The sequence below is a fragment of the Equus przewalskii genome, chromosome 18 (genome assembly GCF_037783145.1).
Source record: "Equus przewalskii isolate Varuska chromosome 18, EquPr2, whole genome shotgun sequence".
NCBI lineage: Eukaryota > Metazoa > Chordata > Mammalia > Perissodactyla > Equidae > Equus > Equus przewalskii.
In genome coordinates this window covers 47,567,919-47,591,812 of record NC_091848.1, presented here as the reverse complement: position 1 = coordinate 47,591,812, position 23,894 = coordinate 47,567,919, and the positions used below count along the sequence as shown (strand labels likewise).

The following is a 23,894-nucleotide window of genomic DNA, read 5'->3' as shown; positions in this document are numbered from 1 at the left end:
GAAACAAGCTCTTTGCACATCCTTGTAGCCAGAGCACCTCTCATGATGGTCCACTGAGGGAGAGGTGGTAGCCGTGGCTGTGTGTTGGGAGAATTCAATCGCTTGTCACCAAGGTATTCTGAAAAGCGGGCTGTATTTTTCTTCCATCTTCTCTCTCCTTCAAAAATCGTTGTTCCTCTACATATTTCAAAAGTTTGTAAAATTTTTTATCTTTCATTGTAAAAAATTACACTGTGATTTGTTGGAATTCTTCCATCGGTCATGGCTCTGCAAATGCGACTTTGTTCCAGAATTTGGCTTGTATAAAATCTTTCTGCTTTCAAGATAGACCAGAGAGGACATATTGCGTATAATTCTGAGTTCCTCAGACACACTGTCAATGTGGAGAGCTGTCAACCTTAAATGATAGGATCTCCCAGGGAGCAAAGTGCATTTTTCTGCTTTGGGACCTAGGGAGTTAAAAGTCTTGAAATTGCTGGAGCAGAATCAAGCCTATTTACCTAAGCTTATCACCGCGGGCAGCCAGGTCAATCATTTACTGAGGCGAGGCTGTTTGCTACCTTTGACAGAGGACCGCTAAGGAAAGCCCTTGCCAACTGAGTCTCTCTGCAGAACAGACACAGGGCAACGTGGAACAACCCTGCTCTGAAGCTATAGCCCGTATTGTCTTCCAACTAGAGTATGTTTTTATCCTGCTCAGAGTAGTACGTGCCCCAGGAGCCTTCCCACCTCAATAATAGACACACCTGAACAAGACTCATGCACAAACTGGAAACCCGATATCACCTCAGGCATAAGAGCTGTGGCTTTCAAGGAGCTTCCCCTACAGCTGGAGGTCCACAGGGAAGAAACAGAATAACTATAGAACACCTTATTAAGTGATTCTTGAGGGAGAATGAGATTATTAAGTAATCACCGAAAAACATGGAATTTTTCCCCTTCAAGTCTACACATTCTGAAAATGTTATTTTTAATGAACAAGATCCACTCTTCTTTAGGTCTGAAAATAACTCCTCTAATCGCAGAACAGTTGTCATTTTGTCACCACATACACTTGTCAGGTCTATGCAATGGTTCCCGGCTCTTATAATTATTAGAAGCCTGGTGATAGGGAGGCCCTATTTTTCTACACTCCCTTTAGGGAAGGGGTTGGGCCATGTATTAAACAAGGTAATGTTTGACACTATTTTTGTCAATCATTTATGGAACTGAAGTGAATTCCCTTGGGTGAGGTTTGTGGCCAGAATTTTTCACAGCTCAGGCAGTTACCTAGATGCAGCAATTGAGGCCATTGCCGAGTGTGGCCCAGACACAAATCCTGTGTGTGATTTTGGGTTAGTCTGTGGCTACCTCCCAGGAATGTGGTGGAAAATTATGAAAAACGGATAGATTTCGGTGAGGATATTAGGCCCTGTAAAATATTAAGTGTGCCTGGCCGGTTTCCAGAATATATTTGTAGAGAATGCAAGTGATGGAGCTGGCTTTGAAGAGGGGAGAGGGAGTCAGGCATCCAGATGCATTGACCAGATTTACCCACAATACTGCAGGCCCCCTTCAGGGCAGACACTCAGGTCTCACCTATTCTTTCTGTGCAGCATCTGGCTCAAGGCCAAAAACACACTGGTGGCCCCTGAGTATACCCAGCTTCCCTCCCCATTTCATGTATATTGGATATTAAGAGGGGAGAGGTTATTCATAACATTGACCAGACTAGATAGACATTACTCCTTTTGCGTGTTAGAAAGTTAGACCCCAGAACTTAATTTGCTGACATCCATGCAGTCAGAGGGTGAGCCAGGATTCTACTCAGCTCTGCCTCATTTCCAACTGTTGCTTTTCCCATGTGATCATGGAGGTAAGCACATGCAGAAGCATCAGTTGTGGGGTGGGGAGGAGTCACTGAGGAAAGCAAGGCTGCCTAACATAGTCAGAGGTTCTCCACCGGCACTTGGATGTGTCATGATGAGGCCAGTTGGGTACCACTATAACCAAAAGGCCAGCATTGACTAGGCTGGACCTTCTTTGAGGGGAGGTAAGGAGAGAATCAGGTGGGGAGCAAAGGGAAGTGCCTGGTGGTGGCAGTCACTGGAGTCTTTCTAGGCCTGGATATTTCCTAAGTAAACTCAGGCAATTCTCAAGCTAGATATCTACCCCTTTCTATCTCAGAGGCTCAAATTCATGAGCCTCAACTAAAGTATAATGTCTGAACTATTTCCAGGGAAAGAAATCACACCATCCCAATCCTTCTCTGGGAACTCAAGAATCTAATTACTATCTCATTTCACCTCAGCTAATATCCACTCATCTACATCCAAGGGATTTAGGCAAAAAGAGGAGTAAAGCGAGAGGAACCAGCAAAATTCTAACATATCAAGGCTCCCAGTACCTGCAACCGAAAGAGGCCCCTATGAGCTTGAGTCCAAATGGCTTGTTGGTGCCATTTAGGCAGTAGACGAGTCATGAGCAGGAGCAAGCCTTCCTTTGCCCCAACCCTGTTTCACTTTTGTTCAGATACATCCTAAAAATGCCATTAGCTGTCTGGCCTAAATTCCAAAGCAGCCACACTTCCTGAGCATTTACAAGATCAAGATAAGGAAATACCATCATGAAATGTGGTAGACTAAATATCTTTGAACAAAGAGTTTCTTTTTTTCCCTGACCCGCCTCATACATACCCAATAGTGTGATAGCAAAGGCATTATAAGCAGAGATTGCACCACCAAGTCCACTCAGTACCTTTCCTCACACAGCTGATCCTGCGTGACCTTTACTCACGTGCTGTCATTTTTGTTAACCAAAACATGAGGATAAAAAGTTAAAGCTGAAACGCAAGGACTCATAATAACATTTCACCTTTATCCGGGGCGTCTTATGACCAGGAAATGAAGTACTCCCTTTTTATCTGCATTTTTTCGTTGAATTCCTATAATAAACTTAGGCAACTCACCCAAGTCACAGAGCCAGAAAGATGAAGTGAAATATGAGTTGGGGTCTGTCTGACTCCAAAGCCCACATTTGTCAGCACTTCATTCTGGGAAAACTACCAACCAACAGTATCGACATTGCTTGCATTCTGAGTGTAAAAGAGTAAGGAAGGAGTTCTTTCTAAATTATTTGCCTGGCTCCTCAGAGCATATATTTATGACACCACCCCCCAGGTGTTCTTGAACCTGTACAGACAGAAACCTCAATATCACAGTGATTTTCCTCTCCTCCAGGAGCACACATACACATGTGCACACACATGCTCACACACACACACACACACACCCTAACGAGTGCCTACAGGTCAGCATTTTGATCTCTTTCTGAAACTGTGAGAGAAAATTTTTCTTATCCTGGTTCACAAACATTGTTTTGTTTGTTTATTTGATTTTAATGTAACATGGAAACAAATTTTTCATATATTATACCAGGAGTTTTTAAAGTTTATTTCTGCAGTCAAATTTCTGTCTTTGAGAAAACTAAATACATCAAAACTTCTCAGGGCGGTTTTATAGAGTCTTCACGACAGCCCTGTAAGGGAGTATCACGTTCAGCTGACACCCTTTCAGATAAGAAACCTGAGACCCAATAAAGGCAAGTGTCCTCAACAGCACTCAGCTGACAAGTCCAACAGGTCTTGGGGCTCCAAATCCTTTGCTCTTTTTCTCTAATGCACAAGTAGCTTTCTGGATTTCTAAAGCTTGCAAATAGTAGGGATGGGACATCCAAGCTGTTCTCAGAAATTGAAAATGCCAAATGACTACCCAGCCTGTTCCTGGGCTGTGGAGACCCACTCACGTTTTGATTGCTTTGCATTTGGCTGGGATTCTATCAGGTCAGAGTGGTAATGTTCTTACTCTAACTAGATTTTCATTAAGTAATGGAAATGAAGACAGTAATTGTTACTTAATAAAATCTACTTTGAAGTAAAAATCTTTCAAATCCGTGTGCCCATGAGCAGAGTAAGATATCAAAGGGATTCTTGCTAGGAGAAAGGTGAGAAACCACTGTCCTCGAATGTGTTGCATGCCTGGGGAACAGTGTACATGGGTTGGCTTACAGAGCCCCCATGGTGTCTCTTGCTACACACAAATCCTCTGTTGGTTGACTCTATAACCAGATGGATGTCTCATGGGTTGAGCAGTTGCCAAGTGGTAGGAAACTAAGGAAGTCCTCCCACAGGTTGAGAGTCCATCATGGGTGTAGTCCCAACCCCTGTAGAAACCAACTAAAGTTACAGGAGGAATTCCTGTGCCCCGTGAATTCCATTTCAGTCTTAAAATGCTCTGAGCAGTGAGGGAGCCCTACATCCACTGTGCATCAGGAGGGGACTAAGTATTTTCTTATTCTTAATGCTTCACTGGGAACTGCTCCAGGCTGGCCACCTGAATCTCCATCCCATGTGACATTCTCGTTGTCCATGTCCTTACTTGGGTTAATGTGCATCTTTATCGCACCTTTTGTCCGCTTTTCTGGGACCTCTGAGGCTCTAAAGATCTTGGTACAGGAGAACCCACAAGCTTCAGGCAGTGAGCAAACAGAGAGAATGGAACTTCTCTTGCCCCACACCAACTTGAAAACGGTTCCCCTCTTCTCTACAGTTCCAAGGTCAAGTTTCCCTTGGGAGCAGTTAAGGAACTGAAGGTCACAAAAAGCTGGCAAATCACCGTGACTTGGAGGGGTTCCCAGAAAGCAAAAATGGAAATGAGATTGTTTTCACACAAGACCCTGTATCTGGAGGACAGGCTTCAGATAGTTTGAATTTGCCGTTTCACTGTGCACTTAGGTAACCCCCACAAAGCCCAGTATTTTTTTTTCTGAAGCCAAAACAATATGAAAATACTTGCTGCAGAGAACTCTAACTAGGCAGAATTCTTTTTTTGTCATCACTGGGCTGATGTTTTCAAGGATTTATTTAAGACTAGCCTTTTTATGGTGCATTTAGCTGGAGCTGTTGTGTATTTCTTGTTAATAATGACTTTCATCCATGGAGCCTGCTTTGTGGTGATCTCATTCGATTTCACAAGGTAAGCAGCTGAAAACTTGTGGTTAGTACGTGAGCAGGTTGCAAGAGAAGAGAAAACCCAGAGGCCAAGCAGAGATGTTGCAGTGAATAAACAGGTGGCAGACTTCTCTACGCCCCAAGGAACACCAGTACCTCACTCTGATTCTCCCAGTTCTAGAGATGTACCTTCAAGGTCAAGCATATGGATTCCACAGAATTTCGCTCTGCTTCCTAGATGGGATCCTGAATATAAGCAAGAATCCATGTAGACGTCCCAAAACCTACTGTTCTCTACCAAAATACATCTCATTTTGTTTCTCTTTGCAAAATGGAAATGTCCCTGATGAGAGGTATTGTTACAGAATGCAGTTGTGTTGTAACTTGCGGTCCAGCATAGGGTCCTCGTCCTGAGGCCACCAGTGTGTCATTCTGTGGGTTGGTGCCAACTTTTAAACTTCTTGGTGGTGACTCGGTTTCGATTTTTCTCTGAAAAACCAGAAAAATTAAGATCAGAAAGTTCTTTAAAAAAGTAAACACAGAAAGGGTTTTTCACTCTGGAGCCATCATTCCTGTCTCTTATGCACTGGGGGGAATACAAAACTGCTAAAGAGATCTCCGGAATGTAATTTTGAGATGATTGTTATAAACTGGAGAGGCTGGGCAGCAGTATTTTCTAGAGAAAAGCCCACTCAGCTGGGAAAATGCAGAGCTCTCTCGTCCAGCTGCAATGCTGGCCCGAAACTCAGCTTTGCCGCCCTGTGTGTCACTTATGCAAGCTCCAGCCAGCAGGCAGGCATGACTACTATCATCCCTCTATAAATAAACAGAGGCCCTTAGAGGTGACGTGACTTGCCCGAGGTTACCGAACATAGCCACGAGTCAGAGGGAACTGTGTCTGTTTGCAGGGGGAGGGGTGACATCATAAGCAAAAGGCGGAAGAGTGAGGGACAGATCCGTGCCTCCTCTGAAGTTCACAAAACAATGGTCAAAGGCTGCAGCGGAGCTTTAAGTTTGCTTTGGATCCTGCGAGCATCCCTGTCCTCGGCCCCACCCTGCCTCAGCAGCCCTGCCCAGGGTTGCTCACCCGGGTTATTGCGAACTGGGTGCCTGTGCTCATGTCCCTTCTTGTAAGCCTCATGAAAGGCTATGTGTGATGAAGAGAAGGCACAAGAAGGAAGAAGGATGCATCAAAGCTCTTCCCCGAGGCCCCGAACTGAAAGGGCAGTTTTCTTTGGAGAGACTCTGATTTCCTTCTAATTTTCTGCAGAAATGAGTGGTCATCAGGGTGATTGACAGAATTATGACATTCCATTCCAAGCTTTGATAGTTTTTATTTTTCACCTCTATGGTTATTTCACTCCTCTCTGCTCTACTTCTCCCATAAAAAGGACAGAATAATGCTTGCTTACTGTGACATTGTATGAGAGAAAGCAGCCCCGGGTGGTACTGTTCAAAGGAACCACTAATTGCACGAAGCTCTGAGGCATGACTGAGAGATCTGGTGAAGTGTGCATGGCCCTTCATTCACACACTTACTCGTCACCCCAGACCCATGCCCAGGGAGCTCTAAGGCCCTGAAGAGCCACTCACAAATAATGGAAAGAACCTCTGGTCCAACAAGTAAAGCCCTGAAAGAAATTGGGCATCAATGGTCTTATGTCTCAGCACCATTCAGAGACTGCATTGCTTTGCTGCCCATTTTGTCCCTTTTTAAAGATGAGAGCGGGAAAGACAACATTACTTATTATCACCAAGGGATATCTGGTATTTTTTGGGTGACGGGGCAATGCCATGAATTCAGCAAGAATACACTGGTTTCCTGGCAGGGTCCTCAAGTGTCTCTCTGTGGTACTCAATAGAAATCTCCCTGAGTTTTTGCACTTCTCAGTTTTTTTTTTTCATTTACAAAAGGTAGGCTATGTTTATTTAGACTCACAAGCAGTTGACTGACTCAATGTGACTCAAGCCACAAAGAAACCAGCTATTTCACTCCATTCTGAGTCCTAGGATTGGGGCCCATTCACAGGTTTACGAGTTTCTCATTGAGGGCAATTTGTGACTGTGTGAGATTGGCCAAGTAGGTCACCATCAGCAGGTCATTGATGTTGCTGTTGAGCATGGTCTCGAAGTCATCAGGAACTATCTTGGGTACTTGGTTAACCAGACTCATCAAGAAGCAGCCCACTGTATTGTCAGCTGACACCTTTCCAGACAGTACATCCTCTGCGTACTGCAACACTGTGCTTAGGGCATCCTCGATGCGAGCCAGCACCCCTCCTACTTGCCGCAGGTCACTTAAGAGTCCGATCACCCGGTTGGGGCTAAAACGGGTCTTCATGATCAGGTCAACTCTGATGCGTTCTGTGTCATAATATGCATATTTCACTGTCAGAGGTGTGAACATCACCCCCATGGTCCTCCCAGAGACACCCATTAAAGTGCTGACATAGGCCTTGACGCTCATGCGGCCGTTCTGGAGGCTCGTGTCCACAGTGAGGTGAATGAGGTTGGGGGCTTCCCGGCTGTAGTACTCATGGATCAGCACAGAGTGCTCTGTGATGTCATGGCCTGTAGCGTACCAGCCCTGGATGAGCTCATTTGGAGAGACCTTCTTGTGCAATTCATACATGTTCTTAGCAAATTCCATGTCAACAGCCACCTCATCTTCTGACTCGTTGTGTGGCACTGAAAAGCAATTGGTGACTTCCACAGAGTGCTTGTCAACGGTTCCCAGCAGGGTCCCGATAACGTGGGCAGCGCCCTCGTTGCGTCGCTCGTAGCTGTCCACGATGGAGGCCAAAATGACCAGGTGCAGGCGGACCACGCGGCCGCCGGGGAAGTGGCCCGGGAGAGCAGGACCCGGCAGAGACTGTGCCGGGGTCTGCGCTGGGGCTGGCGCCGAGGTCGGGGGCTGGCCGGGAGCCGCGGTCGCAGTCGCCGCTGCCGCCGGGTCTGAGGATGAGGCTGGAGCCGCCGTCGGGACCAGAACCGGCGCTGCAGCCGGCGCTGAGCCTGGGGCCGGAGCTGTGGGTGAGGCTGGGGCTGGGGCTGCGGCCGAGGCTGGGGCAGCAGCCGTGGCTGGGGCTGGAGCTGCAGGAGGAGCACTCGCCGGTACCGTCGGTGTGGCCATCTTGTCGAGAGAGCTGCACTTTGCAGTTTTGACTCTATTCCTAATACCTAGTTGACTTCTTCTTAGGTAGTCTATTGGGGAGAGGGATGGGTAACACGATAAATCATGCTTAACTGACACCGCCTCAACCATGTTGGCTACACTCACTTTTTAGAAACCACAAAACAAACAACCAGAACAAGTCACCCCTGGGGTGACCACCATACAAACTTAGTTAAGGCAGGAGAGGAAGAGGATTGGCTTATGGTTCAACCATGTCCTACCTTGGAATGAAGCTGGAGAACCACAGGCCCATGATTCCAACAACCATTGTCCGTGTCAAACTCAGCTCAGATACAGACCTCAATGTGCTTCCACTGAGTAAAATAAAAACCAAGCAAGCAAGGTGCTGAACTATGGGACAGTCTCATACATTCTCTAACGCTAATGGCCAGGTGAACAAGCACCGGTTGGCACCTTCACAGCGTTTTCTGCAGGGTGCATGAGCACACCCTCACTTCTTGAATTGAACTGAATTCCTAACGTTGGACTGGATTCTCCAGCCCCGCCAGTTTTCTACCAGGAGAAACAGCGTTTCAGAGCATGAGGCAACATGGAACCCAGTTTTCCTACTTTTAAAACACTATCTGGCGGCACATGCACCCACCACAGTCCTCACTCTGCCTTCTGAAGGCCAAGGGAGGTGGAGTCCACAGTAACCCCTCTGTGCTGAGAGTCTGCCGGATAATGAAAGTGAGGAGGGGTGGATCCAGTAGAGCTTTCCAGAAGATGTAGGGACTGTTCCTGACAATCCCATTTTTCACTGTCTACTAGGCTGAAAGGGAAGAGGCAGCATTTTGAACACAGGAGACTTTCACGCCATAAATTTTCAGGCATTTGGTGGCACCAAGGGTTCTGCTGTAATCATGGTGGAACTAAAATAATTTACAAGGGGTGTGTGTGTGTGTGTACAATGCATGCAAAGAATTTTATTATGAGAAAGGTATTTGATCAATTTTGTAAAAAGAAAAATCTCTTGTCTAGACTATTCCTGGGTGTGGGTTATACAAAATCTATATACTCATTTAATTTCTGGAATTAATTAGCAAATGTCTGTCCAACTCCCCGGCCTTAAATACTTCTATTGATAGCATACCGCTTTCTCTAAAATTGCTACAACATATTTCGATCATTTTTAGAAAAGGCAAGTTACAAGAACCTTTGGCATGTAAAAAATTCTTTTGAGACGTTTAAATGAATCTCAGGGTCAGTTAATTATACTGAACTTCAGATGTCTTCAAGTAACTCTTGGCAGGCTAAATTTTATATCCCATTACCATCTTATTTTACACGATCTTATAAGTAAGATTAGCCAATGAAACTCGAGTAAAGTGATCACTGGCTACAGCGGCCTGAGCACTATTTGGTTACATCATGCACTGTGCCCACTCTCCAAACATATTTTTTTCTCCGAGTCTGCAGACATGCACTCTGGCCGTGGCTGGTTATGCTTAATCTTTGGCTGTTCCTCTAAGGGGATTTTCTGAGGGTCACCATTTTTCTTCTTTGCACTATCTGATATGCCTCCAACTGGGATACTATTATTTTTCACATGCATTTATATCAGAAGCTATTAATTCCCACTTGCTCCAAGCCAAGGTCATAACAGCAGGTTGGAATCAAATATTTTCCATTGTTTTAACATAGATCCAATAAGAAGACACTGATGGAGAGCCTAACATATGTTTGACGCTGTGCTAAGTGCTATAGATACAGAGAGGAGTAGCTCACAGTTGTGCTCAAAGGAAGACCAACATCTCATGGAGCAGATGAACCGATGAAGGAGCCAAGGCAGCATGGTGTGAGGCTGGGAGGGCCGTGGTAACTGCCCTCTAGAAAAGTTCTAGATGGATGCTCAGGAAGATTTTCAGAGGAGTTGAGATCCAAGTGGTGTTTTGAAGAAAAGGAAATTTGGTTTTGCAACCTTCCTTTTTAAGAATTCAGACTCTGAAGAGAAAGCTACTTTCTTTCAGGAATTTGTCTGAATATCCTGAGGAGAAAGGACAAAAGTAGAGACAGTTGTGGTAGGCATCGCTGAAGAAGATTTGATTGCCTAAGAGGAAGGTCCAGAGAGACCCTCCTAATTAAAAAGTAAGAAGAGAAAGAACTAGAACTTCACCTGAATCAGAGCCTGCGCCTAATTCGCAGCCCTTAAACCTGGAGCCTTAATTTAGAATCATTCTCTGCAGCCCAGCCTCATGCTCTCCCAAACCCTGAGGGCTTTTGCCTGGTGAACAGTCTTGTTATAAATCTCTACTCAGTTATGACTTGAGTTTCAATTTATTCTGGGAGCAACTTTAAACATAAATGAAGAACAAAGAACAAAACACTGGAGAAACAGGAGTGAGGGCCTCTGACGTCAGCAGCTGGCACCAGTTAGGAAGCTCAGTGTTGAAGGACAGGAATGACCTCGCCAGTGCCCATCCCAGCAGCCTCCACGAACGTCCAAACCCAACTCTCCTTTAGTTCCTCACATTTTAAGCAGGACACAGCCGGAAGGACAAGCTTATTAGCTTTCAACCTAGCCTGGTTGGAAATCCTTCTTAAATTGGCTTAGGTAAATATTTAGTGTGTAAGTGAAAACTTTCACCATCTTAAACAGTTCGCCTGTTTCCTGAAGCTGGGCCAAGAGATTGTTGAGTTGTTTGATTCTCTTAGAAACTCAGATCATAAATCAAACTCATAATGGTCCAGTTTTCACGTTGGTTTCACTCTTTCACTCACAGAAAGAAAGAATATATGTAAACGTTAATTAGGAAAGATTTGACTACATAAATGCTCAAAACTTCTTTTACAAATACCATAAGCAAAAGTAAAAAATAGAAACAGTAAGCTGGAAAAGTATATTTGCAACATAAATAACAAGCTAAATGTTACTATTGCTAAAGAGTATTTACAAATCTGTACCTGTTAGAGGCAACACCCCAGCAGAAAGGTGGGGAGAAAACAAACTGGTAATTCACAAAAGAAGAAAGGTAAATGACCTATAATCAAATGAAAAGCTGTTTAGCCACACTAACAAAGAAATAATAGCAACTTTAAACAGTGAGATAGCATTTCCTTTTTATGAGATTGGCAAAAACTGGGTAACATCAGGTATTGGTGAGCATGTAGGGAACAGACATTTTCACACACTGCCATGAGGGAAGTGTGAATTGGTGCAAACTTTTTTTCTCTTTTCTTTCTTTTGGTGATGAAGATTTGTCCCGAGCTAACATCCGTGCCAATCTTGCTCTATATTTTGTATGTGGGTCACTGCCACAGCATGGCTTGATGAGCAGTGTGTATGTCCGTGCCCAGGATTTGAACCTGTGAACCCTGGGCCACCAAGGCAGAGTGTGCAAACCCAATCACTTTGCCACCAGGCTGGCTGCTGCCACCTCTTTTTTAAGGGCAGTTTGTCAAACCACATAAAACTGTTTTAATGTGGGTAACTTTTAATTTCGCAAATCCACTTTTAGGACTTACTTTTAGACAATAAAGGAAGAGTGCATTAAAATTTTTGCATAGTACACATAGTACATGGATATTTATGCAAGGCTTGTTCAGAGCAGCAAACTTTGAAAACAGCATAAGTGTTCATCAGAGAGGGATTGTATGTACACACACACGAGGATCCTATGCAGCCATTTAAAATGATGAGATCCATCTAGCAACAGTGGTTCAGAGCTTGAACTCTGTCACCAACAGACCTGTGTTTAAATTTTAGGTCTGCCAGTCACTAGCTGTGTGACTTTCAGCAAGTCACTTAACCTCCCTGAGCTTCAGTTATCTCATCTTTGAAAATGGGGAGAAAACTAGTACCTACGTCTTAAGATTGGGGTGGATTAGCTGGGAGGGTGAAAGCAGAGTTCTTAGCACACTGCCTGACTCACAACGAAGGCAGAGTTGCTGACTGTTGGTTCAATACTGTCAGCTTCTGTGCAAAATGGCAAACTAGACCCAAGAATTTGCCTCTTGATCTTCCCAAGACCTTATCAAAATAAAAGTATTTTTTTTTAAAAAAAGAATAAACTTATGACAGAGAAGAACACACTATTAAAAAAGAACAGTCAGAATAAAAAAAGTTCTCTTAGTGATTAAAATTATTCTTGTCATAAAAACATCGATAGACTAGAAAATAATGAAGAAACTTTTCAAAATTTAGAGCAAAACTGGGGGTGGCAGGTGGCATAGCAGTTAACTTTGTGCGTCCCGCTTTGGCAGGCCAGGGTTTGCCAGTTTGGATCCCAGGCGTGGACCTATGTACTTCTGTCAAGCCATGCTGTGGCAGGTGTTCCACATATAAAGTAGAGAAAGATGGGCACGGATGTTAGCTCCAGGGCCAATCTTCCTCAGCAAAAAGAGGAGGATTAGTGGTGGATGTTAGCACAGGGCTAATCTTCCTCAAAAAAAGAAAAAATAGGATATTGGTAGAAAAGTAATAAAAAAAGATAATTAAATAGTAATAATAAAAATTAGAGTAGTCAGCATATACTAAAAGCACTTGAATACATCCATTACATGCATGATTTCCATCAGTCTCCCAGCAAACCTGTGATGTAGCTAGTAATACTATTACCTCTTTACAGTTGGAGAGATTAAGGCATTAAGAAACTAAGAAATTTGGCCCAGGCCACATGGCTCGTATGTGGTGGTTTTAGGGCATGCACACAGCCAATGCGGCTCTGTGCTGGATTGTCTCTGTCACCTTGGCATCTCTGCCACCCCTACTGAGGACTTCTGTGCATCACAAAGAAACAGGAACTACATTTCCCAGAGTGCCCTCCCACATGGTTCAGGTTAGAGCCTGGAGTGGGCATCTGTGATTTGGAAGGCAGAAGAGAAGCCATTATTCTCCAGAATCACCAAGACTGTTGCAGGCAGACGTACAGGCAGAAGGTGCATGTGAGGTCTGAAGCAGCTTCCAGGTGCCCATCTAGAGAACCATGCACACTGGGATGGCAGACGGAACTCGTGAGTGACAGTTCAAGAAGCTTTCATTCCTCGAGCCCTTCCACTGCTTATTCTTGTATTAAAACACTTTCTACTTCTTTTTGGCCGGCGCCGCCATCTTCCAGTAATTCGCCAAAATGACCAACACAAAGGGAAAGAGGAGAGGCACCCGCTATATGTTCTCTAGGCTGTTTAGAAAACATGGAGTTGTTCCTTTGGCCACATACATGCGAATCTACAAGAAAGGTGATATTGTAGACATCAAGGGAATGGGCACTGTTCAAAAAGGAATGCCCCACAAATGTTACCATGGCAAAACTGGAAGAGTCTACAATGTTACCCAGCATGCTGTTGGCATTGTTGTAAACAAACAAGTAAAGGGCAAGATTCTTGCCAAAAGAATTAATGTACGTATTGAGCATATTAAGCACTCTAAGAGCCGGGATAGCTTCCTGAAACGTGTGAAGGAAAATGATCAGAAAAAGAAGGAAGCCAAAGAGAAGGGTACTTGGGTTCAACTGAAGCGCCAGCCTGCTCCACCCAGAGAAGCACACTTTGTGAGAACCAATGGAAAGGAGCCTGAGCTGCTGGAACCCATTCCCTATGAATTCATGGCATGATAGGCGAAAGAAAATAAAAGACCTCTGCGCTGTAAAAAAACAAAAACAAAAACAAAAAAACACTTTCTACTGGGAACACACAGAATGGCTCTTGTTTTCCTGACAAAACTCTGACTGATATAGGCTCCAAACACTGAGAGCTCATTTAGGAAGTCCCACTTCTAATTTACAGGTGTCTCAGAAATAGCGCAGCAAATTGAAGGGGAGAAATTATCAAAAAGAATCTTAGCACTCAAAAGTCACAATGCTTATAATAAAAGGGCTCATGTCCAACGAAATCAATTAAAAAGGAAAACAAACAACTAGGCAATCTTATAATGTTTTAGAATGTCAAACATTAGGAGAACATAAGAACTTTCAGAGAGGAAAAAAAGTAACCTACAAGGAATATAAATTACACTGCCTTCTGACTTCTCAGCAGCATCACTGTAGGATGTTAGAAGATGTTGGGAAATGCCTTTAGAGATCAGAGAGCACATGACTTCAACCTAGAGTTGTATATTCAGCCAGACTAACTCAAATCTTAGAGCAAAATACGGACATTTTCTGGTAGGTAAGGACTCCAAAACCTTAACTTCTTCGAATGATTTTTTTAAACAAGGATAAAATCCTAGTTCACTTGATAAACTTTCTGCAGAATGCAAGATGATGATCTATAATCATTTTAATATATGGGTTTATTTCCGTGAGTATTAAAAAGTACATAGCATAGCAAACTTTCACATTCATGCATATTATTTAGAACAAAGGTATTGGAGGTATTTAGGTATAAAAAAAGCAATATAATAAGACAGATAGTTCATGAATATGGCAAAATCGTGAAGATTATACATGAATAACTGAAGTTGGGCAAACACTTTGCTAAAGTAAATGACTTAATGTCGTCTCTCTTCCAAATATATTTACATTTTGAAAGAAGAGACTTAAAGGGCACCGCAGAGCCAGAAGCTGGAGCTCATCAGCTGTGGCAAAGCGAGGGCGGAGGAGCCCAGGGCCTATTACTTGGTGACCCACCCCAGAAGGGAGCCGGGTTTCCCTTGCTCAGACTCCATATGCATCATCCTCCCCATGGAAGCCTCTGACTGTTTTGGCTTCCCAGGGAAGAGAAGGTGAGGACCAGTTGAGCTGACTCTTCTCATTTGCCTGCAAGTTCCATTTCTCATTCCACAGTAATAGCTTTGGCAATCTGACTCATGCACCAGTACCTTTATATTCACTTTCTCCTATTTCCCTCTCTTTTTTTTTAATCTTGTTGGATTATGTCTTTCTGTGTAATCTCAAGTCTTATTTGGAGTGAGGAAGAGTTTAGTTAAATAACATCAGTGACACTAACCTCTTGTGAGATACGCTGCCCCCAGGGCCTAATCACCTGCGGGCGCGTGGACACACTGGAGATTCTGGTCCAAAAGAGCTAGATTTAAACCTTGGTGTTGTAGTCAGGTTGTTGGTTCCACAAACAGACACTGACTCTGGAGCTTTAAGCAGAAAAGGAACTGATCGGAAGGATGTCAGATAGTTCACAGAGTGGCTGAGAAGGCTGGACAGAAGCACAGGAAGAAAACACCTGGGGCAAAACAGAGCCCAGATGGCACCCAGGACAGTCTGTTTAAGATGCTGCCATTGGTATTGTCACCACACACACCAGCTACTGTTCCAAGGACCATACCTGGACTCTACCCTCCCTCAGTGGCTCCAACCTTAATCTCTAAAGGCCCCCTGGACATTTGCATTCCTCAGCGAAGGCTCAAAATCTCAGGCAAATGTCGCTGGTGGCCTGAGTGGCCTAGGAGCTGAGGAAGGAAACATCTGGCCCTTTGGACTTTGGTCCCCTTATTGAGCTTCCCCAACATAGGAAGGCAGGGCAGGCAAAAATGACGCAAGTCTATTTCACTTGGTGACCTTGTGAGGCCCCACCAGAACAGCAGACTCCTCTCCCTCTTTATAGTCACTTCATTTTTCTTGTTAAATTGAGCAGTTTGCAAATGAGAATACTTGTTAGATTAATTACATTTACATAATATATATTTCCTACTTCTTTCAAAGTCAGACTTTAAACGTGTTTCTCATTTTCTCATTTAAAATTTTAGAGTGTTTTTATTTGAACTTCTAAATAAACTTGGACAAGGCTGAGGAGTCTTTTCTGTTAAATTCTATTGGGACGTAAGTTTCAGATTACCTGTGAGACTTTTTCATTCGAAAAATAAATCCATTTTGAGGATAAGTTCAAGGAGACGGAATGTTCTAACGTAATTAACCAACAGCAATGTAAGATGCTTATTTCATGAATTCTTGAAAGAGATTTTAAACTGTGATAGTGCAAAACCACTCAACTACTTAACTCGAGAACCAAACAGATGTCTGGTAAATTCTGGTAAAAAAAAGATCTGTCGGGAAACAAAGACATCCGTTTTAGCGGTGTGTGAAAGATGACGTAGGTACCTATAAAAAAATAATATCAACTGTTGGTTGATACTCTTTGCACTAAATGATATTTGTAAGCAAGATTTTTATGTTTTATTGGATTCAATTGTACACTGCCCTATTACAACACATTTCCCATGTTTGTTTTAGTCTCCCTGACATTTACAACTTCCTGCGGGGGGGGCGGGGGGGGAGGGGGCGGTGTTAATTAGTTTGTCAACCTACGTTAATTTTACAAGAATCCAGATAGAACTGCTGGCTAAACCTTGAGGCTTTCTGGTGATCAGGCTGGAGAAGTCACAGCTGAATGAAAAAATATGCTGCCAGGGGTATTTTTCCATTCCCCCCCCCCCTATAATTTTAATGGCTCAATGAAAGAGCTGTTTTTCTTTCACAATAGTATCGTTGTTCAAAGTGCTTTCAAGAGCTGCTCCACTACATTGAAACAGTCTAATTAAACCATTAGTACAACAAAGATACCAACAGTCGCTAACGCCAAAGAATACACTCCCATCTCATGGTAGAAATTAAGGGTGACTTTTTTTTAGCACATAGCTGGATTCCCACTTTAGAGAACTCCTGTCCATTAGACATTTCTTTGCAGAGAAACATCATTAATCTGTGAGACTTACTACAATGGGATATTATTTTCCTCAACAGAGGCTGTTACTGAAACTGCATATTATCAAGGCAGCTGTCCGAGTAAGTTTTCATAAAGGATTAGGCAGTTATATGAGTATTTAACAGCTGCACCAGCTAGGATAAAACTAGGGGTCTTAAATCGTACGCCTCCTGATATATGGAATGAAATGATATATTCTTTACCCATGCAGCAAAATAATATTATTTAAAGGGAAAATGAAATTAGAAATAAAATCTCATTCATTTGAATGTAAAGCACTGTGCGAACACAAAGGAAGAATTAAAAAGAAATATCAAAAACGTTGCCCCTCCTCTCGAGGAGTCTCCGTGTCTCAGTAGGAGCGAAGAAAAAATTCAAAACGTTAAGTAAAATTAAAAGTTTAAATAAAAGTTTGAGGCGTTGAAGAAATTCTGCAAGTTAATGCATGACGACCTGCTGAATAATAGAGAGAGCTGCGATGGAGATTCAGGAGGCAGGCACACGTCAGGGCCAGAGGTTAAGAGGCTGGATGTGATTTATCAATTCAGACCTCTGAGAAAGCCACCAAGATCGTCTGGAGCGTCATGTGTTAAAGTTGGAAGTGACCAGGGGATCATCTCCTACTCCAGTGCTTCCTAAACTTATCTCTTGAGAAGGATCATACGGAAAACCTCCTAAAAACAAAACGTCCGATCCCTTCCTCAGTCCGGTTGAATCATATATGCCCGGGAACATATAGGCCTTTTCTTATCTATATTTAAACAATTTTAAATTGGCGTAGAAGGTCTAAAAAACTGTATTTCTTTTAAATGCCCACGTGATTATTTTTAATGGGAAGTTTGGGGAAAACTATTCTTAATCAACCTTGTAATTTCAGAAAATAAAACATTAAACAAGTATTAACTGTAAAAAAAAAAACGCAGATGGAGACAAAGATGTTTACGCGAGTGTGAGGGTGTGTGTGTAAGACAATATTAATCATCCCAGGGCAGAGCAGAGAGAGAAACTCATGCGAAGAGCTGCGGCCCAGTGTCTTTCAGGTAATGGACCCTCAAAAGATACCTTGTATGGACTGAATTAAAAACAAAGAACAAGGCAAGCTGGAACCCCCGAGCATTTGATGACCTATTTATTACCACCTTATGTTCAATTCATTTTGTAAAACCCTCTCGCTGGAGACACAGATCATGAATCTTAAAGAGTCTCTGGTGGATTATGGAGCAAGACTGAGTCAAATGCTCAGTGCCTGGGAAAAATTTAAACACCAAGGAGGTAAAGAGATTTGAGGTAGAAAGTTGAAATTTAAGAAAAGGAGACTGTAAAAGCTGCCTCTCAGAGAACATATCCAGATGCTTATTAGATTGTGGAAGATTTTGCTAAAGCATGTGATAGAATGATTAGTTCACAAAATCATTTTAAACTGGCTTAGAGGACCTTGAAGAAAATTACTTAAAACTAGCCCAAGCCCTCTGCAAACCACAGAAACATAAACTACCACATGGGGGATAATCTCACTGGGGGAGGGGGTGGGGGTGGATGACCTAATGTGCCCCTCCCAGCCCCCGCCATCCATCCTCTGGTTCTCTTGCATTCCTCCAGTCAGTGGGAGCTTCTAAATTTCAGTGTGCATGTATCTATGTGCATCTTTTTTACAAAAGAAATTTCTGAACCCATATCCTAATACATTCTCAAGTTCTACCATCGTCTTTTCTCACAGACTCCCCACCTTTTTAGCACTGAATTTGTGAAGCATCTTAATAAAGAGTTGATTGACAAAACAACTAGAAACAATAATGTTTTGACATTGTTGATTTCTTGACTTTTTGAGTACATATATTTTAAATGCCACACTCAGAGTTTACTGGAAACACCAAGTTGCCATTAAATTCTTTTCTAACCAAATATTCCAAATGTATTTTTTGCTGTGGGTATAGCTTGAAGAATCCACGGCTTGACATTTTTCATAAGATTGGATCCATGGGAGGAGCGTGGTCCACAGCCACCATGAAACCATGAAAGTGGTTTTACAATCTACTAGACATGGGAGAGGCAGATGCGGCGAGCTGTACTTTGTTAACGAGTTTTATCAATGTAAGGCCACGGCCATCTTCAGAATAAAAATGTAATTTTACATATATGTTTCCCAATATATGTAATATATATAGGCAGGAGCGAATATTTGTTTCAGCATGTACGTTTACTCTTTGCACCAACTGAGTTTAAGATGGCAAAAAAAATAACACATACTAAATGCCAACACTGGACATTGCCCAAACTAGTCTTCATAGCAACCATGTTAGGTGATCATTTTTCTCCCCAATTTATAGGTGAGGAAATAGGTCTCAGAAAGTTTAAGTAACTTGTCCAAGGGCATACAGCTAGTAAGACATAAAGCCAGATTTTGGACTTGGGTTTATCTCTCTGCAAAGCTTTTACTCAAAATGTTATGTTGAGAGGAAACATTTATCATTGGCTCATAATGGCAACAACATGCAATTTGTAAGACAAGAGTCTTTAGGGGGCGGAGAACTTGGAGTATCTGTCCAGTTGGAGGCCACGTGAAGTCCGGCTTTCTCCATGCTCCTTTATTGGATTTAGGCTGTAGCCACAGCACTCCTGCAGAAGCAGCTCAGGAAAGGCCTGCTGGCGGCCTCCACTTCCACTAGCTCAGGGTTGATACTCGTAACACATCTTGCCTTCATTTTCGTGTTGCTAACCCATGCTCAGGGTTTACTGTCTTCCAGTCCATGTGCAGTGAATTAGAGTGAGACCAGATAACAAGAAGAAGTGCTGAGCAAAACTCTTTTGAAACTCAAAAACAGTTCCTGGCAACAGAAACCACGTTTACATTTTTTAAATTCTTATTTTACCTTATTTGGAGATGTAAGATGAACTCAAGAGACCCCTCAAACCAGAACTTAATGTTAGTGAATGTTTGTTGAGATAAAAGAAAATGTCCTTCTACCCCAAAGATGCTAAATATGGGTTGCACTGACAAGCACGGTTTACATTTTCTGGCAAAACTGAATAAAATTTCCCACTATTTTTCAATTAGGAAAAGCAGCATCTCAGATAACAAGAAAGGCTTTTGTAACGAAGCAGTGAACTTGGAGTAATTTTTATTGAAAGTTATGTTTACACGGTTATTAAAAGGCAGATTTGTGTTGGACTGGCGACCCATTTTGCACTGGTCTCTGGAGAAGGAACTGGAGGGAAGAAAACTTTCTCCATTTTCTTGTTTGTGCAACATGCATTCGGTTTTAGTTTTCCCTGAGAGAGATGCGGGATCGATGGGCCTGGAGGCAGGCGAAGCTTGACTCAGAGCTTCCATTACAAACTGAAGTAGTGATTTTCCCCATTTTCAGCTTTAGTTGCTTCACCCTCTGTCATAAATTTTAGGCAGGGTGGGGAGGAGAGGGGGGACAGGGTGCTGCTTGTCCATGCATAGCATGGTTCAGAACCTTTAAAACCAAGCACATTCAGAGAGCTCACCCCAATTCTGCAATTGTTTAGTTCAACCTAGAACCACAGTTTTATTAAACCTTATTTTTCTCTTCTGGCATGAAGGGTAACTTGGAGCTAATCACCCAGTTTAGGAAATGGGCAAGTGGTTCCAAAAACAGAAGTGGGCTATGCATCCACACAGGAGTGGAGAAAGCTCAGTCTCCTCATGAGCATCAATTCAGAAAGGAACGTACACTGTTGATGAAATTTATCACACAAGATGGGATGCGAGCAAATCCTTCATCCTAAAAAGGACAGAAACCCAGAAGGGAATGACTGGGGAGAATGAGTCACTAGCAGCTGTTAAGAATCCCAGACCTCTATTCCTGATTTAACTCTCTCCTTTATCTACCCCAGAGGCCGGTGGTTCTCAAACTTGAGCTGCATCAGAATCAGCTGAGGGCTTGTCAAAACACGGATTGCCCCATTCTCAGAGTTCCTCATTCAGTAGATCTGGGTGGAGCTAGAAAATCTGCATTTCTCGCAAGTTTCCTGGTGGTGTTGATGCTGCTGGTCCAGGATACCGAACTATAAGAACCACTGCTCTAGCAATAGCAGTTTCAGAATTAAGCCCAAGGGACAGTTTACTTACCTAGAAGACCAGCCCAGCATTTCTTAAAAATACGTGCTTGCGTGTCAACCTGAAAGGGACACTGCTAAAAGACAGGATGAGGGGTCAAAGGAACAGACCTTCAAACAAGTGTTGTCGCCTCTCCTGTTCACCAGATTCAGCTCAGGACCAGAGCTGTGTGGGCCAAGGCTGCCCTGTCCTTGGGGATGCAGAATAAGGTATCAGTTCTGGGTGCCAGGCTAGACCGGGATTTGAGACCCAAGTCCATCACTCAAGGTTAGGAACCAGTTGGAGTCAGTCACTTTGCTTTTCTAAATTGCAGTTTCCTCGCCTCTAGAACCAGAAAAGTAATACCACTGATCTCATTGGTTGTTAGGATTAAATGTGATCGTGTTTAGAAAGCTTTAACACAATGGCTCATGCATAATAGGGCTTCCGGAAATGCTAGCTGTAGGTATTATTTAATAATGATATAACTAGCATTATCATACCATTATGACATAGCCCATACGTATAACATTTTTATGACTCTCAGATTTTGAGGGGTTTGTCTCATCTCCACATATTGGGAACTGAGGCACGAAGAGGTTAAGTATTTCACCCAAGGGCATCCTAGGGAGCTCTCTGAAGTTATGCCCCGGGCTGCCGCTATTGTCGTGATTCTAATCCCAGACGTCCAAGTGTGATCTGATCCAGACCTTCTGCGCAGCCCGCCCGGAGACCCTGGCCGCCCTCCTCAGGATTACAGGAGGAGGTATTATTTCTTCAGGCTCTCCTGGAGTCTCTCTCTGCCTTTTTTGGCCCACATACTGCTGAATGTAGTTTGTGTCTGAAATGGAAAATTTCTGTAACACAATACCCAGCTCTGATCCCCACAGACTCTCAAGGTTTTTTTTTTTTTTGGTTTGGGCTAAAATATGACTTCATGTGCAAAAAGAAGCCTCATTTCCCAGTGCTCTCAGCAGATTCAAAGCCCTCTGCTTCCTAAGAATTCTAAGGAATTAATTTCACTTTTCTGAAAAAGGAGAGCAATGATGAAGAAGTGAGAGGAGAAATGCAAAAATTAAAACTACCTGCCCGTTTGATGTAGGATATACTATTCTGAGAGCCCCTTCTCTTCTCCCCCTGCGCCCCTCGCCCAGCACAGCACCATTCCCAGCACTCCCACAGGAACCCCCTAAAAAGACAGGGAAGCATAGCTGCCCTTAGCTTATGACCTTGCCTGAAACTGGGTGTGTTGGCTAAGCAGGCAACAGAAACCAAGGACTTAGAGATTCGACTGATTGACTCACTGGCATTCTTCTCTCCGAGAGCGTCGCCTTTTCACAAACTGTGTCTAACGCGAGCCTGGACCAGTCTGAACAGTACACTGGGTTTTCACTGAGTGACATATCTCTCTGACAGCTACTCTAGCCTCGCAGGGGGCTGCACAGGCCCTGGAGCCCAAGCGTCTAACTTTGACTCACGGCTCCGCCCCTTCCTAGCTGATTGTGTGACTTTGGGCCAGTTTCTCAACCTCTCCATGTCTCAGTCTCTCATCCATAAATGGGGCTCCACCCTACACTGTCAGAGTTTACCATAAGTAAGTTATTTAATAAATTATGAAGTGTCTAGGACAGTTCCTGGCACTGAATTAACTCCACGTGTGCTGCTATTATTATTACCACTTCTGCCCCACTTCAAGTAAGGGAACAGTCAAGGCTGTATTTGCTGAAGAAAATATCATGCCTACACAGAGAGAAAGCAGTTTGGTGTTCCGGTAATGGCATGACTTTGGAGTCAGACAGACCTGAGTTTGACCTCTGACACTGCTACTTAAGTTGTGTGACCTTGGGCAAGTTATGGACCTCTTTGAAATCCAGTTTTCTGTTTATAAAATAGACATAATAATACCTAGCTCATAGCGTTGCTTGGAAGATCCAGTGAAGTAATGTTCGGGAAGTACTTGGACATTAGTCAGCAGCCAGGGAATGGTAGTTATTTTATGGCAAACTAGTCACATGAACGAAGATTCCATTAACTTCTGAAAGCACTACAACCACTCTACTTGATACAACTGACTAAAATAATTCCAAAATCTAAGATTCTTATAAAAATATATACATCGTCAGTGAGTGCAGGGTCAAATAGCATAGTCTTTGGTACATCTTCCCGTCTCTCATGGGAAACTTGGTTTGCTGTCTGAATTTATAGATCACTCATCACCCCTACCCCAACCTAAGCTTTCTTCTCTATCAATCACTTTTTGTCCTAGCGTGTGCATGTTGATATGGGGTGTTGCCGGGTTTCATAAGGGAGCTATGAGGAAAGGACGCCCTGGACCTTCCCATTTCAAGCCCCAGAGGATATAAATTTTGTGTGATGAAATGAAGGTACTTGAGGCATCACAAGCAGGGCAGCAGCATCGCTCAATTCTGGCGGCGCTGGTTGAGTCACATTGTATCAAAAGTGTGCTCCAAAGGGGGACCTTTAACGGGGAGTCCAACAGAATGGGCGCCTCCTGGAACTGTGCAACAGAACAGCTCTGATCCCAGGGCCCGGGAAACAACGCCCACTTTCTCAGACGTGGGCTCTAACCCTACTTGTCTCGTGAGTCAGACTCTGTCTTCCAGGACTTAATTTATTCTTGCTGAGTGAGCACGTGCTGAGCCTCCGGTGACATAATCATGAGGAGGAACTGCAGAGTCACCGATGCTGAGACTTGAAAGTCCTACCCAAGTCATCAGGGCAACCCTCACCAGTGCCCCAGGGAGCATGTCAGTGCAGTTCCGATTTGCCTTTTGTCGATAGGAAAAGAATAGTGTCAGGCACTGGCTTCCAAGGAGTGTTCTCGTTCTCACGGAAGGAGGGTGGGGGAAGCGGGCAGACGCACCCTTCACCCTGGGCTTGCTCTGCCAGCACCTGTGTTTGAAGCGCCTTGTGTGACTTACGGGTTTCCCGAAGATGTGGGAGAAAGTCGTGATGTTGGCCCTCAAGTCACAGTGAGAAAAAAATGGACGAACCCAAAGAGCAGCGGAGGGAGACAAGGGAACGTAATGACTCCAGGACCCCTAACCAGGCGG

At 43.5% G+C, this 23,894-nt stretch overlaps 2 protein-coding genes and 1 pseudogene across 33 annotated transcripts in view; 2 read left to right on the top strand and 1 right to left on the bottom strand.

Moving 5' to 3' along the window:
- Positions 1 to 23,894, top strand: part of PHLDB2 (pleckstrin homology like domain family B member 2) — a 223,086-nt gene that overhangs the window by 375 nt on the left and 198,817 nt on the right. The gene's annotated exons all lie outside the window — the stretch shown is intronic.
- LOC139077038 (eukaryotic translation initiation factor 3 subunit F pseudogene) lies at positions 3,356 to 13,203 on the bottom strand (annotated as a pseudogene).
- LOC103557745 (large ribosomal subunit protein eL21-like) lies at positions 13,232 to 13,714 on the top strand. The gene has a single exon (XM_070582757.1). The coding sequence runs from the start codon at positions 13,232 to 13,234 to the stop codon at positions 13,712 to 13,714; it is 483 nt and encodes a 160-aa protein (XP_070438858.1).

Coding starts and splice junctions, on each gene's coding strand:
- LOC103557745 (XM_070582757.1), top strand. CDS start 13,232: ATGACCAACACAAAGGGAAAGAGGAGAGGCACCCGCTATATGTTCTCT.